General features: G+C 31.7%; 1 protein-coding gene across 1 annotated transcript in view; it reads left to right on the top strand.

The window, feature by feature from the left end:
• The first annotated feature begins 63 nt into the window (after positions 1-63).
• LOC143251546 (DNA fragmentation factor subunit beta-like) overlaps positions 64-18,793 on the top strand; it is a 31,755-nt gene continuing 13,025 nt past the window's right edge. Inside the window, exons 1-3 of the mRNA XM_076502817.1 lie at positions 64-107; positions 1,143-1,209; positions 17,311-17,434. Coding sequence (XP_076358932.1) covers positions 64-107; positions 1,143-1,209; positions 17,311-17,434 — 235 coding nt within the window. The remainder of the gene's footprint in view (positions 108-1,142; positions 1,210-17,310; positions 17,435-18,793) is intronic.

Raw genomic sequence — 18,793 nt, 5'->3', positions numbered from 1 at the left:
TATATAGGCATTGTACTGGAGAAAGTTTTCAGTGTTTGATCTCAAGAATTTGTACTCAGAAATATGCCTGTCAATGAAGAAATCAGTCTGATTCAGACTGACAAAATGTAGTGCAAGATGATCTCTGTGTAAAGAATAAAAAATACTTTTGTTCATTGTATAGTTTGCATAACCCCTAAACTTGCAAAATATATCATTAGTTTTTCATTTTTATATATGTTTTTCACTTGTTACTTTCCCTTTACCGTGGAACTGCTGCAAAGTCAGCAGTATAGGATAAAATAACTGACTAACATCAAGTATATAAACATTATATTGAATGGCATTTTGAAGTGATCGCTGTATTACATACTTTGATCTTTGATCTGTGCATAAAGTTAAGCAATATGCTGAAAGATCTTTTTGATTTTGATGAAGTTAAATCTTTCTTTAAATGATCAACAAGAAGCTGCACTATAATGAGATCTTCTATATTACTGCTATATATACCTATATGTAATTTGTGATGTAAATCTGTAGTGTCATTGAGGTAAAAGTGGAAATGTCAGCAGTAAGTTGTGTTTTGTTTGGTTTATTTTAGTCTAGGAATTATATTACTTGATCTGCTAAACAAAATCAAAGTAAAGCTTTTTCAATTTGAATTTCTGTCTTTCAGACTCCTACTTCTTTTGTTTCTTTTTTGTCAACATTGACAATTATACTAAAAAACATTTTTCTGTTAAATTGACATTAATTATTTCATATAAAGGAATGTCAAATTGAAAAACTGTTGGGAAAAGGTATCTAAGATAAATCTTGTTGGGTTTTATCATCAGTGAAAGAAATAAAAGATTCAGGGATAATTAATTAACTCACTATGTTTGATAAAGGCACAACAGTAGTTTCAAATTATATTTAGTAAGGTTTAGAATAATTTGAAGCAGGTAAAGCTGTTTCTCAGAGGAACTGTCTTATACTATATATCATAATTTGTTGTAGCTTTGAGCCACTTTGTTGCTTTGGCTTAGATTTCTGATATTGAATGTTTTTAGCTGAACACTTCATAATCAAACTATTGAGAAAATGCCAAAGACAAAGAAGGCTGAGAATAAAGACCTGAAGTCAAACCTATAACATTTTGATCCAAAGGCCATCTTGTAAAGAAAGAAGAAAATTGTGTTGGCAAAATCATTTGCAGAATTGAAAAGAAAGGCCTGTTTAGAGTTTAAGGTATGCTTATAATAAAATCGGTACGTTTAACCTTTGATGTAGTTATACAACTAGATTTTATGAAGCACAGGAAAAAAAAAGTGTCTTGTATTTATTAATTTAACAAAATGTATTAATAAAACAGGTAGGTATTTTCTAGAAAGAAAAGCACAAATTTTCAACTCTGTTGGTTTTATTATGCAAATGAATATTTTAAATAAGAAAGAAATGAAAGAAAATTAATTGTAATTATTCAGTCAGTGATTGCTTATGGCAGTGTTTTACATTAATAGTATAGTTATATATGAGATTGTTTTTGCTTTTTTCCTCTTAGTTCTGTAATATGTTAAGTTGTATGAGCATACTATAACATTGTGTAACACAATATGACAACATCAAGGCTGTCATGTTCTCTAAATTAGACAAAAAATCCCCAAACCTGGTAGTTATATAATTATTTATTATGCCTTTCCTTAAAAGTTAAACTTTAAATTTACAGTGTTAGCTACTTATTAACTGAAATCTCACAATGCTGTACATTTTTTCATATCCTAATACTGTTCATATAAACACAGACATACACATACAAAATAAATAAATGAAAACTCAAAATATTAATAAGGCTTAATTCATATAAACGGTGTATTGTAGCTTGCAAGAGAGCTAATAGGATTTTGAGTAGCATCTATAGCAATATTGAATACAAGACAAGGGATATTATTGTTTCACTGTGTAGATCACTTATAAGGCCTTATTTAGAGTAATGTGTGTACAGTTGTGGGCTTCCTTCCTCAAGAAGAATATTGAATTGTTGGGGAAGGTTCAGAGAAGAGCCACTAGGATGATACCTGAGATTGCCTTATGAGGAGAAGTTAAAATATCTAAATTTATTTTCTACAGACAGGAAAAAGGTCAGATGTGAATTTGATTGAGGTTTGACACAGATAGCGTAGTTGGTTTGCACCAATAAATGCCAACCAATTAACTTTATTGCTAAACTCACAACCACACAATCTAAACCTAAGTAATGATCTTTCAACACATATTTATACCCCAACAGAAGTCCAAAACAGTATTAGTGATATTTTAGGAATTCTGATAAAGTTATATTTAATTAAAATACTGAGAAAAGCTCAAAGAATTAAATGTATATGTTACATAATGTATGTTTCATAAACAGTTACATAAACAAATTTGTATAAACTGTTGCTTCTAAGAATAATATAAACTATTCAGGTCATATTGCTTGCATTAAACTAAAACTAAAACAGTCCTGTATATCTGACTTCTACACATGGTTTTCAGCACAAGAAATCTTTGCCATGTCACAGAAACAGCTAAGTAAATTGATGGTGGGTTTGAGATTTAAGCATTTTTGTACAAGGAAGGAGCTGGGAATTTTACTTTTAAACCCATTTGAAAATTATTTGCTATATCAGTAAAAGTCTGGCTTGGAAAATTTCATGGTATTTAATATATAAGCTAGGCCTTTGACACTCCTTACTGAATAGAATGAAGCAGCTATGTGAAACTGATTGCAGTAATATGAATTGTTTTTTGCTGGTAAAAGACAAAGGATTAGCACATAACAACCAGTGTACAGTGCTATTTAACAACCTTACTGCTGCTTTAATAACTAATGTTGTCTTTGGTATGCAATTAGAATTACTACATTGTGTTTTAATTACAATGTTTGTTTAACCTATGAACAAGATATAATTCATCTACATATACACGTATGTAGATGAGTACAATAGCAATTGTTACTCTAGATTTTATATATCATGTAAATTACAGTGTTATGTTCAAGCTGCATATATTGGTCTCCTCATTAAAATTGCTATATTTTTTTTTTCCCACACACTACTAATCATATCAACTGATTTACATACTTGAGCCTCAAACTGCTTCAAGCACTGACAGTTTAATTCTTTCTCGACTATTATGATTGCACTACACATTACAACAATCACAGATTTGTTGTAGCATTTCTTTAATTGTTGAGCCATGCACTGACATTGGCAATTTATTAACAACAACAAAATCACTTGGTGCAAAATGCCAAGCTATTAATAATCTATCAAATGTTAAGAAAAGGTTTTTGTTGTTGTTTTTTTTGTATGCATGTGGCACTACCAAAAGTTTTTCCTACCACCTTTTCTCATATGTAAAAATGGCTGGTATGGGTAGAGAAAGCTCTATGTAGAGGAGGAACAATGTTTCAACCTTCTTTGGTCATTGTCAAATTTTATGTTGATACAAGTTCTTGTAAACATCTTGGCAATTTTCTGGCCTTGCTGAAATAGTATGCTGAAAATGATGAAATAATGAGAGCTCATTTGTATCATCCCAATGAAAAAATGCTACATATTTACCTCCCCTCACAAAATAACATCATAAATGTCATAGGATATATAATTAGAGTACAATTTAAAGTGAAATGAAGCAAGAACAGGGTAAAAAACATCTACGCTTATTCTAATGAGGTGTCTTCTACAATCTGGAATATTTTCCAATATGTCTCTGCTTTGAAAATTACAATTATGAAATTAGGAAATAATTTGTTACCTTTGTTAAGATACAGATGGTCAGAACAATAAATATTGTGTGCAATTACAAAGATTCTGACTGGATTATCTCTAAATGAATTCCATGGTCAAAGATATATTGGAGCATTCAAAGTGGCTGGAAAAAAGATGTGCAAAGCAAGGCTTTGTACAGTTTTTGCTTGGGTCATTTGGATGTGGAAATCTCTGAGTCAGCAACTGCAGACTGACAGATGTCAAATACCCTCATAACAATAGCAAAAGCCCTATATCAAAGAAAGGACTTCTAGACTCAATTTCTCTTCTATAAAATTCTCTCTCTCCACTGGTGACCTGGTATGGCCAAGCGTGTTAAGGCGTCGACTCGTAATCTGAGGGTCGCGGGTTCGCATCCCCGGCACGCCAAACATGCTCACCCTTTCAGCCGTGGGGGTGTTATAATGTAACAGTTAATTTCACTATTTGTTGGTAAAAGAGTAGCCCAAGAGTTGGTGGTGGCTGGTGATGACTAGCTGCCTTCCCTCTAGTCTTACACTACTAAATTAGGGACAGCTAGCACAGATAGCCCTCGAGTAGCTTTGTGCAAAATTCAAACAAAAAAACTCTCCACTGGTAGATTATCCCTTTCAGCTGTGAAAACTTTTGTGTCCAAAAAATGTCATTCTTTTCATGAGATGTATTCCCTAAAAATAAATCAATTACAGAGATCAAGAAAAGGCTAATACATATGTATCACTTCAGAAAGACTGCAATAAATGTTGATGTAATTTCTTCATCCTCTACACTTATAGTACTTTCAAGTAAAATCACTTTTTTCATCTTGTGTAAGATGATAAGATCTGCTAGAATCAGCAGATTTACTAAGGAATTATGGAAAATAATTCTGAGTTTTATAACCAAGTTTTCATAGTTTTTGTATTTATTAAATAGTGTTTTTTGGACAAATTCAGTAACAAACTGAATACTTAAAAAAAAGGAAGCAAATGTATTTGCACAAACAAAACCACAGTTATTTTAACTGGGCTGTGCTTAACTCCACAACTTTATCTTACAGTAAACTTAAGTGAGCTAAACATGGTGATCTTAAAGTTAATCTTTACTCAAGGAACTCCAGCCAGAACTGGACTATGAAATAAAGCTGAATATAACAGCAAAATTTCTTTGTCCCATCAGTAGTATTACCTTCTCACCTTTGTTCTCTCATAGCATTGGTCAGCTTTCACATTTAGACAATGTTGATTTGATCAACAAAGTATAGTACAGTGCTAATCATTTCAATCCAAATGTTACATGATCTGCATACCCGTCAGGCAGTACAAACATCACTACTGAGTTTAGAAAAAAAGCAACCAGAACAAAGCAAACTCACCTTTCTGTACTATGTGTTTATGCTAAAACTGCATAGAAACTGTAAAAATTCCCACGTAGCTGAAACAGATGGAAAACTATTTGTCAAAGATTTAATGTATTTAGTTTTAAAAAGGTTTTGATAAGGTGCCTTACAAAAGATCACACAAAAAAAAATCACATCTGAAAGGTTTGGGAAGGATGAGTTAATTGAAGAGTATTTGAATAGGATAAACCAAGTGGTTATTATTAATATTAAACTGGAAGCTTGTTACTAGCAGAATGTGCTTCAGGAATTGTTGATTGGTCTTTTGTTCCTTTTAATTTATATTACTCATACTGGTAAAAATAAAATGAGTCAAGTTTTACTGATGACAATAAATTCTTGGATATTTCCAGCATTTTGGTAAATATTGTACACCTTTCATAACAGTAAATGCAATTGGATTAATAAAATTGGATTACTTGTTTAATTCAGATGGGAACCTACTAAATTACATAACTGAAGAAAAGCATCTTGAAGCTAAGTCACTAGCCATTAAAGCAATGATTTGTTACTGCCAGTAAAGCTAATAAGATGTATTTACAGACACACTAATTACAAGTCAAAAGTGTATTTACTTGTTATTATGCACCAAGCTGCACAGTGGGCTATCTGTGCTGTGCTTACTATGGGTAATTAAACCTAGTTTTTAGCACTACAATTTTTCAGACTTACAGCTAAAATCACCGAGGAAGCAACAAGTCAAAATAGATAATTACATCTTAATAAAATCCAAATGCAAGGCTTCACAATGGTTACTCTGTATGAAATAATATTGACTTATTGGATGGGGTTCAGAGGAGAGCTAATATGATGACTCTGAGGAAGGGCAGGTTAGAATCTCAACTTACTTTCTCTTCAGAAAAGTAGAAGAGAGAATATCATTGCTGATCACAAGATCTTATGAAGGATTGGTGGGATAAAGGATTTCTTAGTGATCTGAAGATAATAGGATGATAAATGAAAGTTTAAACAAGTTGACAGGCATGCTGGCTTCAATCAAGACAGCTTTATTTTTGCAAATTATGAAATGTAATTCTATCAACAGTGGTTGACACCAGCATTTTACAAAAACTTAAAAAGGACATTAATAGCTTCCTGAAAAATAAATATGATGTTTACTTTTTCTTATCTTCAAGTTGTTCCCTTGTTGCCTTACTCAGAGTACTGAGATAATTATTACAAGATAGTGAATATCAAAAAAATAGCATATTTTAATGAGTTTCTCACTATGTAATAAGAGCCTTTAAAAAGTCAATGAAACTTGTCATTACGATTCCTGTGGGAACATTTTATGAACTGGAGATAAAATACATAATTATCTGCACAGAAAACAATAATGAACAAAATATAGTATGTTATTTGATAGATTAAAATTTCACTCTTTATTGTTTATAAATAATACAGTATAAAATGTCAGAAAACTATCAGCAATTTGTGAAAGAGGGGATGAGACTGATAAATGTAGCAAGTGATGTAGCATTTAACCCAGAATAGTCAGCAAGTCTAGTTCTAACATTTTGATATTTATGGCTAAGCTTATGTATGCATTAACTATATGCCCTAAGTATGGAATATTCTGGTTTTTAATTGTTCTTACTTCTATAGTGTGATTGTAGATTGTAACAGTTTCACATCTGTTTTTATTTAATTTTATCACTTTGTTACATTTTGAACCTTAAGTATTGTAACAAAGCAATAAATCACCCAGTGAACACTGTGTAACTTAGGGTGGATAAAATACTGATTTACATTGCATGAATTCATTTCTTGAGCATTACTTTATAAATTATATTTTTTTCACTGGTTTATTTATCTTTTGTAAACCACTCCCTTTTGAACCTAATGTTATCTGTAGAATTTATAGTTTACCTGTTGCAATAAATGGTTTTCATTAAAAAAAAATAGTTTTTCTCTAGAAGAGATTGCATAAACAATATTTATATCTATCATAAAATACTAATATGAAACTCCTGAACTATTGTAATAACTACATACACTGTGATATATAAATATACTATGCATTGTTTACTTCCTATTCAACTTTTGGGTAGAGCTGTAATGCTGTAAGTTGTGAAACTGTAAAAAATGTGCTTTTGATCATAGGTCGAGTGCTGTTTTTTGGTCTGAATGAGATTGACCAATCACTGGTATCACAAGTTATTCTACTAAAATCCATTACATGTTAAGTAAGGAACATTAGGTTTAAACAATCTAGTCCATTATCTCCACAAAAACAGTTAACTTACAATACAGTAGAGGCAACAGTCCAATGTCTGAGCAAATATACATGCACTGTGTTTGTGTTAAATTAATAAAGTTTGTTCATTTATATCTTACATACCATCCAGTCTCTTTACCTCATTTTCAGACACTCAGTCAGATAACTCATAATTACTTCACAGTAAATATGTTGTTGAATCTTCTTTTATTTTATGGACATGTTTTATTACCCTAAGGAAAATCAGTTTCATCTGGCAATACCAAAGATTGGATACTAAAGAGAAAGTTTGGTAACATGACTAGAGAATATCTTATTATGGAATTTTCCATTTTTTGCTGATGTGTTTCTGAGCTCTACTCTTATTTTTGTGTTATTTAAGTTTATAAGGTCTTCATGTTATTGGAAATGGCATTTTTCACACTCAAGGAACTTATTATCAAATGGAAGAGTTGACCACTGAAGGAAGATAGATGTATAGTAGGGTTGTTGAGTCTAGGTTAAGTCCTCTTGAAAACTGGACTTGCACCAATGCTGCCAACTTCATGACTTCCATAATCTTGCAACCAGTGACTTCAGAATGAAACCCTTTGCTGTGTACTGAACTCAGAATGGCTGCTTATGCAGTACCATTGAGGACTGATCTCAGTAAGAGAGAAGCACAGGTATCTGGAGATCATTGTTGTGATATCTGGCTACTCTGAGACTGAATAGGGTGGTCTAACAGATGTTTAAGTTTTGGCAGCCAAAAAAACTGAAACTCAGCTCTGGTTTGAAGCCATTTGAGAATAACGAGGAGCAACTGGAAATGCTGTTGGTGGGCAAGTCTGCTAACAGGAGTAATCTCATCCAGAAGTTAAATGGTAAAGTAAGTGAACCTCTCAAAGATGAGAAAAATAATGTTGAGGCAACCATTGTCCAACAAGTAGCCTGTGGCTGCAATGATCTGACAGGACAGCTACTGAAGGAACCTTGTGGCCTTGCAACCCTGGACCAGGGAAGGGCTATTATCACAAGAGTTGAAATCCCTAAGCAGTTTACCACATTATATATGTAACAAAGAAGAAATTTTGGTCAGTGAATGACTCGGAGATTGTAAGGGAAAAGTTATGGTCATGATTGCAGGTTTATGAGAATGACAAAGACAGATTCCTCCCCCAACATTCAAGGGTGCAGGGGTGGATGGGGTGGATCAATTCCGAGATGTTTCAGGCAGTTACATATTTGGAAAGTCTGATCTCCAGAGCAGGCTTTAAAATAGCTGATCTTAAATCTAGATGAAATAAATATGCAAAAATGAGCCGTTTTTGCATATTTATTTCAATACAAGTGGGTTTTTTCGACATCAGTGATTAAATCTAGATGGTCCAGTCGTAGATTGCATCAAATACTAAGTGAAGCACAAGTTTGGGACTTTAAGACAGTTGTTGTTGAGTTGTGCTTTTGAGAAAAATGACTGTACCTTGTCAAAGAGCAAACTAGATAAGGCTATTGATTTTACCCAACAGTTCAATCTGTGCAGAATCCCAACAAAGGGTGATAAACAATTTCTCTACTGCTCTGAAAAATTTATGGAGACTAAATTGGACCTGGGCACTAACTTTAGGCAATATAATGGAGAGCTTCACACCAAGTGATTTGGTGATCAGTTCAGATCTATCAAAGGTGGATTATGTGTCTGTCAGAATACAATGGAGAGAAATAACAGTTCCTGGTTCATACAGAAGTGGCTAGAACAATAACAGACCCTGCCTTATATTAGAAGGTATGAGGGAAACCACCACTCAATCTATTTGACACTAATTTCATTCTGGCAAATGGAGATAGGCATAAACAGATATGACTTCTCTGACCATATCTGGAAGGTATCAATCACAAAATGATGTAGTTGTCATCAATTTTGGTTCTGGCATCACCATTGGTGGGATGGGTGTACTGCACAAGCTTCAGGTTAAGTGAAGATGACTGAGAAAGGTCGAAACATTGTTCTCTGCTTATCAGTAAAAGTGTTAATACCCATACATGCTGGTTCTTTGCAATGCATCTTTAATCACACACTCAAAATGTTTCCAATTACTGATGCAAGACTAACTGGCCCATAATTGCCTGGACAATGTTTATCACCTTTAAATATTGAACTAACATTAGCCAACTTCCAGTCTTTTAATACTCTTCCACTACTCAGTGACCTATTAAAATAATAGCTTGTGGTTTACAAGTAAAAATTGTAAGTTCCTTTAAAACTCTAGTATAAAAGTTGTCTGGTCTAGGGGGATTTATAAATTTTGAAGTTACCCAACTTTTCCAATTTTAGAATTTAAAATGGTGTCTTTTACATCAGTATTTTTTCCATACATCAAGTGCTCTGATTGAGGTGCAATAGTAAAGGAGCTGAAGAGAACATATAAGTTTATCATCTCATCATCTTCCAAGACCAACTTCCCACTATCATTTTTAAGAGGCCCAATTTATATCTTAACATTTTGCTTACCTATCATATATCTTAAGAATTCCTTATTGTTAAATTTAACTCTCTTAGCCAAGCCTTTTTCATGTACATTTTTCACCCTTTACACTTTCTTTTTACCATATCACGTGATTTCCAACAGCCCTCTGAGTCTTTATTACTTCCAGTAAGTTTAAATGTCTTGAATGTATTATGTTTGTCTCTAATATGATCTCTTAAAATGTTACTAAACCACATTAGCATATTCCATTCTGTTGCCCTTTTTGTTTCTGTGGGGAATATACATGTTCTTTATGAATATCAGTTTTACCCTCAATGTTTCTGACATCTGATCAAGGTCTCCTTCCAACTCTTTTGTTCAATTCACAGAACCCAGAGTTATTTTGAGGTTGTCAGATTTTGCTGAACAGAAGTGTATCTTAAGAAAAACAATTGTGGAGCTAAATACAATCCATTAGATGTATTATGATTCTGTCTCTGTAAATATATATATGCTGAATTTTCTTTCTTTTTTATAATAATTGTTTTTTTTTTTTTTTAAGTTTGGCCAATCTCATTATTTCACACACACACAAGGAAAACTTAGTTAAGTATTAGACTCAGGTTCCTCTTATAGAAGTCTGAATGGCTGACATTTATTGGTAAATCAGTTTTTACTTGAAAATGCCACATGCTTACAATCTTTGTCACACAAATAACAGGTAACAATCATACAAAAAGATTGGTAAAACAAGATTTCTCTTTAGCATATGCATATTGGCTCCCAGTTTGCCCCTGAAGAAGAAAGGTCCACCTTTTGAAAGTGCTCAGGTACAAATATGCCAACCATTATGATTTGAGCGTAATCATTATGATTTTGGTGTATACATTATGACTATATGCTCATACAGACAAATATTACGACTTGTTGCAACTCCCAAATTATTATATATTATATAGGCCTATAGAATAAAGTGATAAATTGTTCCCCCAGGGCTTGAAAGGGGTGAAAAAAAATTTCCAGTGAGATATAAATAAATTTTGATAATAAATAAAAGACATAGTCCAAATGGCTACTTGCAATAATCATGTTTGTGCTTGAAATAATAAAAAATATTTGTATTTCCGATGTCTACCAATAGTTTAAGTGCGGTGCTTCTCCATACTGGGTACGTAGGGAAATCCATAGTTACGTCATCAGTGCTTGTCAGCCAATCAGCTCTTGTGTAGATGGGTATTTCTCGCTTTCTAGCGGCATAGAAACATCAATGTGATCATTCACAAGATGGAAAAAAGAGGCCTCGTTCACCAGATTGTCTTGTTTCTGGCAAATCTAAAAGGACTAAAATTGTGAAAGAGCTCAGTCTACAATCATTACACTCAGTCATTTGAAATATTTGGCATCTCTGCAGGTTATAGGGTTTGTATTTCATCTCCATGAAATCTCTTGTTATAACTGAAACAAACAATTCTTTTACAGTTTGACATTTAAAGTTACAAATGACTGTTGGTGGACAGAATTAAAAAAAAGAAGTTAAGAATTGTGGTTCAAGCGACTTTTGGAAGAGTCAGATACAGCATTCACATGTACCTGCACAAATGACACCAGTTGGGTAAATTTTGGAAAAATAACATGATATCTTGTAGCCACAATCTGAAACTTTCAACAGCAATTAGTGTATTGTCTTAATTGTAGATTATTTCCCTAAATGGGTTAAGGCAGCCAATATAACAAATTAGGAAGTGTTAACAGTTGCAAATGTTGTAGATGCTTAGTTTGTTTTTGATTTTGAGACTTCTGTTTCATATCATAGACCCAAGAAATTCACTTGACCTCCATTACTTTAAGCATTTATATAAGCATCTTTAGGCTTATATGTAAGCTTCAGTTCAGTGAAAGGTGCACTATGGCTTGTTATCCTCAATTGAATTGTCTCTATTTGAAATTTAATTAAACAAGCTATGTTATTAATTTTGTGCCCGGTAATAAATGAGATTAAAATGTATATCTAGGCGTTGTTTTACATTAACAGTACAAAAGGTGTAGTAAACAAGGCAGCACTGAATTCACTGCAAAGTATTGTACGATTGGTTGTAAAGCAGAGATACCTCTTGTTTAAATAGCTGCTTTACTACCATGATCAAGCTACAGAGCAATGTTTTTTCATTCAGGACACTTAAAAGAGATTATTTTTAGCTTTTGGAGTAGAAGAAACCAACCAAAAGAAATATTGTGACAATAAATATGATGGTAGTTTTTTATACTTTAGGAGATTATTTGTAGAAGAACCTTGAAAAAAACCCATAACACAGTGTTTTGGGAAGGAACTGCTGTTAGTGAACAAGTTATCTTATGCTAGTTTTATGACGAGAATATTTAGGGTAGGAATTTCTAAACTTTCTCAATCTATGATCCACATGAGTAGCAAGCCAGTGTTTTTTGTTACTCATGCTTAACTGGGGGAGGGTTGAGTTCTGTTTTTTCTGAAAAGTGTACTAATGTTCATATATTTTGTTGTTTTTTGTATAAAGTATTTTAGGATCTTTATCATGTAAATAATCTTAGAATAAAAATGTATTTGTCTTTCTGCTATCCCAACAACTATCTATTGAAGTCTACTAGTTGGTCCTGACCCACAATTTGGGAAACTCTGGTTTAGGGAATATAAACTTTAAAGACATTAAAAGACTTGTTTGTCCATTTAGCCCATTCCAACCAATAAGAAAAACAAACAACAGCTCTTATCATCCAATTTTTCAAGTCTTCTCTTAAATAAATATACATGGGCCCAGTGTTTTGAATCAACTTTGTATTAGAGAAGGAGTATTGATTGTAATTTCTGGTAACATTTATAAACATATGTGACAAGCTCCTAGTAAAATTTACAAGTATGTTGTATACAAAATGTCAAATGAGTTACAAAGGTATTTGTACTTAATATATCTCTAAGAAATCACAAAATCTGTTTAACTCATGATCTGACAAGTCAGAGTGCAAGATGGTGTTCACTTAGAGAATAAAAATACATTTGTTCATTATACACTTTGCATATTTCATTTGCACAAAATGAATTATTGATAACTTTAACATTATCAATATACATGGTAGTGTGCCAAGCTCCAAAAACAACTTGCAGGACAAATTATGTATTATTAACTCGAGTGATAGTTTAGTAATTTTTCACTTTCTGTGATTCAGGCTGATAGTCCAAATTATTACATATATTCAATGGATGTGCTTTACTGGACTTTTAATTCACATATCCAATTTCAAGGCAGTTTATTAAGAAATACACGAGATGTAAAAGCTCCAGTTTTGGTTGAATTTGTTTCTTTATTTTTGCATTGAATGTATGGAAACTTTATTTGATGGAAAAAAGATACATAACTTTTATTAATTTTTTTTAACTTTACAACTTACAATTAGAATTCAAATTTGGAAAACTACTAATGATGTGAAAAGTTTTTAAACAAAAGCCACTCAAATTTGACCAAATTTTTTGTGTACAATTATAAAAAAAAGTCTTGCTATTGGTCTGAAAGTTTTACTACAACTTCACTTAAGAACAAATATGGACCATTTTTAGTGTTTTTTTTGCCATTCAACTTAAAGACAATTAATTTAGAGCAGCAAAACATGGGGTGCAAAGACATGCACATACATAAGTATTGGTTAGGCCAAGCAAACCAGATTAGTGGTTTCTAGCTTAATTTGTCAAAAGATTCAAAAGATTAGTCATTATTCAATGCCAATTTTTAAACACAAATTTTTTGAATTTTATGAAATTCAATTAAAGAGTATTTGGTGTTGTGATATTAGTTTAAGCAATTAGTGTAAACAGTGATGCTTGATATTGCTGTACTGAGTGCATACAGGTGTTGGCAAGAAACTATTAATCTAGGTTCCATGGTGTTTACTATAGAGGAAGGTATTAACATTGTTTTAGAGAGAAGAACTACCACCATATATTGTAAAGAATCTTGTTGATTCTGTAAAGTATAGGTTTGTTTTGAATAATAGAGTTGTGATTCTGAAACTAATGTTGGTTACTACCGAGTGTCACTTTTTTACTTGCTGTGGTTTGTTGATGTGTATTGATAAAAAGTCATGATATCTAATCAAAAATACCTTTGGTGTGAAAAAAAGATGTGCCCTCCCAAAAAAAAAGAATAAAAAAGGATTGAATTTTCAATTTAAAGGAATTAACTCAAAATTGGCTGCATAACTGGTAGCTATACTTGTAGTATTGATAAGAATTTCACAGCAAATAGTCATTTGTTAGTTGACTAGGCTGCATATTTTTTTCCACCTGCAAATATACTACAAATTGAACATAAACTAGGCCTAGCTAACTAATGAATGAATATTTGCTGTAAAATTATTATCAACGCTATAGAATAGCTTTAAGTTGCACGTTCATTACTTTTGCCACTTTTTTTGTTCATACCTAAGGTGTTTTTGATTATACACGTATAATATCATGTTAAATGGCACTCAAAGCTCATGACTTGCACACTTTGACCTCCACCTGTGAACATAAGGTTAAGGTTCCTTAAATGTATTGCATCTACCGCATCTGAAAATAACCCGTTTCTATCCTACCAAAATTTATATTTGTGTTCCGTAGTATTATCATTCTCACCACTGAGTGTGAAAAAAAAGTTACATCAACATTTTCAATTCTCTCAACAGTTTTAAACACCCCAACTTTATCTCCTGTAACTCTTATTTTTTTAGTACAAAATATTTTCAGGAATGTTAACCTCTCCTGAATGATTTCATTCCAGGTACCAGCTTTGTATCCCTTACCAACAATTCAATGTCTTTCCTAAGATAAAGATTCCAAGAATGAATAAATGTGGTCTGACTAGTGACCTCTATAATAAAATTATAACCTAATTAGAATTGTATTCAGTATTTATGTTGATACAACCTTTATATCTGACTGGTAGCAACTGATCAGAAGAAGAAGAATGTTTTCATGTGTAACAGTTGTAATGTTATTGTCATCAAAAGCATATTATAATTCAACTTGTAACATCTATGCATGACCCTGTATTTATTATTATTAAAAGCCATCTACAATTTATGAACCAATTCCTCCAAATTATCTTTTTTGTAAAGCAGCAGTTACAGCTATCAAGATTCAGTACTTTAATATCATGTAGTAATTGTATGATACATTTTTGGTTATATATCATGTAGTAATTGTGTGATACATTTTTGGTTATATGTCATGTAGTAATTGTGTGATACATTTTTGGGTACAGTCTTATCATTTTGGTACATCTCAGGATTTATTCTCTAAAGGAACAATCTTTTGACTGAATAAATAATTCTTCAAAAGTGAAAAGGGTGATGGAAGTATTCTATATTCCCCCAAGAGCTACAGTAGTGTGTTGAGTAGAAAGAGTTTCAAGAAACAGAGAAAAAAGATCCTATCTTTTGGCTGACATTGTGTTTAATGAAGGTGACAGGGCAGATGAACTTGAAGAAGTAAATATTAACGATTACTCAGAAATAGATCTGATCTTTGATCAGTGTATGTTAGAAAGAGAAGCACAATTATTACATCTCAAAGAGCATGTTGGCTTTCACAAGTGAATGTTTTATGTAAGTTTTGTTATGTTGTAATTTATTTTGAATGAACTGTTTTCATAAAAAATGAAATGAGAAGGGTTTTTATAATATGGGTGGTAATAATATAAGAAATAATAGGTATGCTGTCATCCTTGTCAAATTGTATCTATTCATGCATTAATTACCCTGTAGGCATTACTGTTTCCTGTACTCAACAGCATCTTCATGTTGTACAAATGAAGAAAGAAAGATAGTAGTTAATGTAGCTCTGTAGAAGGATAATATCAGGAGTGTTTTGGGATATTTTAAGTAAATGACTGAATTATATGGGTTTCAGGATTCCAATAAAACAAATCAATAGCCAGTAGTTTCTCAGTGAGGTTGGCTTGGAATGTTAGGTTACTCCACATGGTCATCTTACTGGGAAAGTATACATACGTATTGATAGTTATAAAGGTATCATAAATACTGTGAAACTTAGTGTAGAATTAAGAATAGGCCTGCTTACAGTTGATGGTCATGCTAGAGAAGTACTCTATCCATTTATAAAATACAGCATGATGGTCATGCTAGTGTAGTACTTGATCCATTTATAAAATACAGCATGATGGTCATGCTAGAGTAGTACTCTATCCATTTATAAAATACAGCATGATGGTCATGCTAGAGACGTACTCTATCCATTTATAAAATACAGCATGATGTTCATGCTAGAGACGTACTCTATCCATTTATAAAATACAGCATGATGGTCATGCTAGAGAAGTACTCTATCCACTTATAAAATACAGCATGATGGTCATGCTAGAGAAGTACTCTATCCATTTATAAAATACAGCATGATGGTCATGCTAGAGAAGTACTCTATCCATTTATAAAATACAGCATGATGGTCATGCTAGAGAAGTACTCTATCCATTTATAAAATAACAAGCTGTAACAGTCTGAATGTGTTGCAAGGCTCTTGGTGAAAGTGTAAATTATCAAATTTATTTGAAGTAGTAGTTTAGTTATTATTGTCACTATTGGTAATTGTGATTTAAACATATTCAAAACTTTAAATTAATATAGTAATTCTAAACTAGTCATTGAACTTTTATATACCTTTGTAAAATGTAAATTATAGATAATATCACTGTTAATGTAAACAGTTGAAAATATTTTGTTCGGCCATGAAATAATAAAGAACATATATCATTATTTATTAATTGAAATGCATAATTTAACTCTGTATCTGTAGGATTAAGCTAATTATTTAAGTTTAACCTATTGTTTCTGTATCTGTAGGATTAAGCTAATTATTTAAGTTTAACCTATTGTTTCTGTATCTGTAGGATTAAGCTTATTATTTAAGTTTAAACTATTGTTTCTGTTACTTAATAAATGTACACTATTTCAAGTTCTTTATTAGTAGATATTAGTAGAAACTGTTGATCTTGTATTTTCAGTATTCTAGAAGTTAATCAAATGAAATATGAAACATTTTAAAGTACTGCAGCTTAATTTGAATTACAACCACTTTTAGTTCACCTGTTACAAGAAATAACTTGGTTTTTGCTTTTACAGTTCTTAGTGACTGAAAAGACTGCTAGTGAAAAGTATTAGCATTGGAATGTGAAAGTTGGAAGTGTTTCATTAATTAAGGGTTATAACTTAAAGTTTTGGAAGTTTAGAATTAAATTTATTTTTCATAAGATTGCTTCTTTGCTATATGTATATACATTTTTATAACTGTTTATCTGATAATGAGGTATTTTGTTTGTTTAAATTTATTTGTATTTATTTGTGAATTCATAGACCTTAACTTAATTGAATGGGATTATTTCAGTGAGTGCATAGCGATCATAAATATGATGTCACCTTGTTTCTTTTCATTTTATTATAAAAAATAATTTGAGTTAATTAGGCCTATATCTTGTTATTTTTTATTATCTATAGATTGACAGCAACAATGTAAAGTTTGTTTTACAAGATGGTACTGAAGTATCAGATGATGATTTTCTGCAGACTCGATCAAATTATACCTGTTTAACAGTGCTGACAGAAGGGGAACTTCACACTTGTAAGTTGTTATTTTTCATGTCCCCATATATACATACTTTGTTTTTGTGTATATATGTTATGTATATGTGTAATTGCAGTTCTTATGGTGTATATATATGAACTACGTAAGTGTTTTTTCTACAAGTTTACATAAGTGCAGCAAAATATGAAAAGGAATCTATATTTATACCTAATTAAGAAATACTTATGAAAACTGCATAATAACAACAGAGCTAACTTTCATTTGCTATGCTATGTTGCCTTCTCCAAATTGCAATCTAGATGGAAGAAGTAATATAAGTATAGAACAGGTCAAGTTAAGAGACACTATCATCAAACTATATTTGGTAGAATGAAGATGGTGCTTGTCATTCAAAATGAATTATTTAAAAGGTATGACAAGTTACCATTCACCCTTCTTATCAGGAATAGGAGAAGATGTTTTGAAGACAACACTTTGTCAATACTATTATTAAGTATGAATATTTTATTTATTTTTCACAATCACAACTTAACACAATTCAGACATAAAACCAAGAAAGAGTTTGGATAACATCTGTACTTATTGAAAATATGAAATAAAACTTGTTTTTGTAAGCTGTAGTTGATTTAAAGTTAAAGCAGTTTGATTTAGTTTGAGATTGTTTCTGTTGTGTTATAAGATGGTATTGTGTGATGGCCATTGTCTTAACTAAGGTGTAATTTTTGTTTTTTTCAAAATTAATGTTTTTTCAGAGTCATCAGTTTGAACTCTATGGTTTGCTCAAGTAATACTAATTTTCTTTGTTTATAAGGCATGTAACATGTGTATTAGCTAATTGTAAACTTAACTTTTTTCCAGGAAAGATAACATATGATATGCAGAAATATCAGGCTTTTGCATATGAAATGTCAAATTTTTGTGTGCAAATTTAAAAATTTGAGTTTTTATGACTGAAAGAGAAGTATTATTGTAAATTTGCCACAGTAATATAGTATATTGTCTGGTTCATTTCAAATTAACTTTATTTTCCTTATTTCAGAAACTAAATCATATTTATATTGATTGTTGTTACCATGGATAAAATTTCTGTTCTTGTAATTTTCTTGTATGAATTCAAGCTTGTTCATAGTGTGATAGAAGCAGATCATAATATCAATCATGAACACACAGCACAGCATTAGTTTAAGAGATTTCACTCTGTGGAGTCAAACTTTCAAAATGAACCTCAGGGCTGCCCTCAGACACCCATTAATGAGGAGAAGATTTGATGGTTTTATTTGAATCAGATACCCAACAGAACATGAGAAAACTTCCTGATAAACATAATGTTCCTTATACAACAGTTTCCGGATATCTGGAAGCAATTATTAAAATGAAGAATCTCAATAAATGGGA

This window comes from Tachypleus tridentatus, chromosome 6 (genome assembly GCF_004210375.1).
Source record: "Tachypleus tridentatus isolate NWPU-2018 chromosome 6, ASM421037v1, whole genome shotgun sequence".
In the NCBI taxonomy this organism is placed as follows: Eukaryota; Metazoa; Arthropoda; class Merostomata; order Xiphosura; family Limulidae; genus Tachypleus; species Tachypleus tridentatus.
This window is presented reverse-complemented; position numbering and strand designations above follow the sequence as displayed.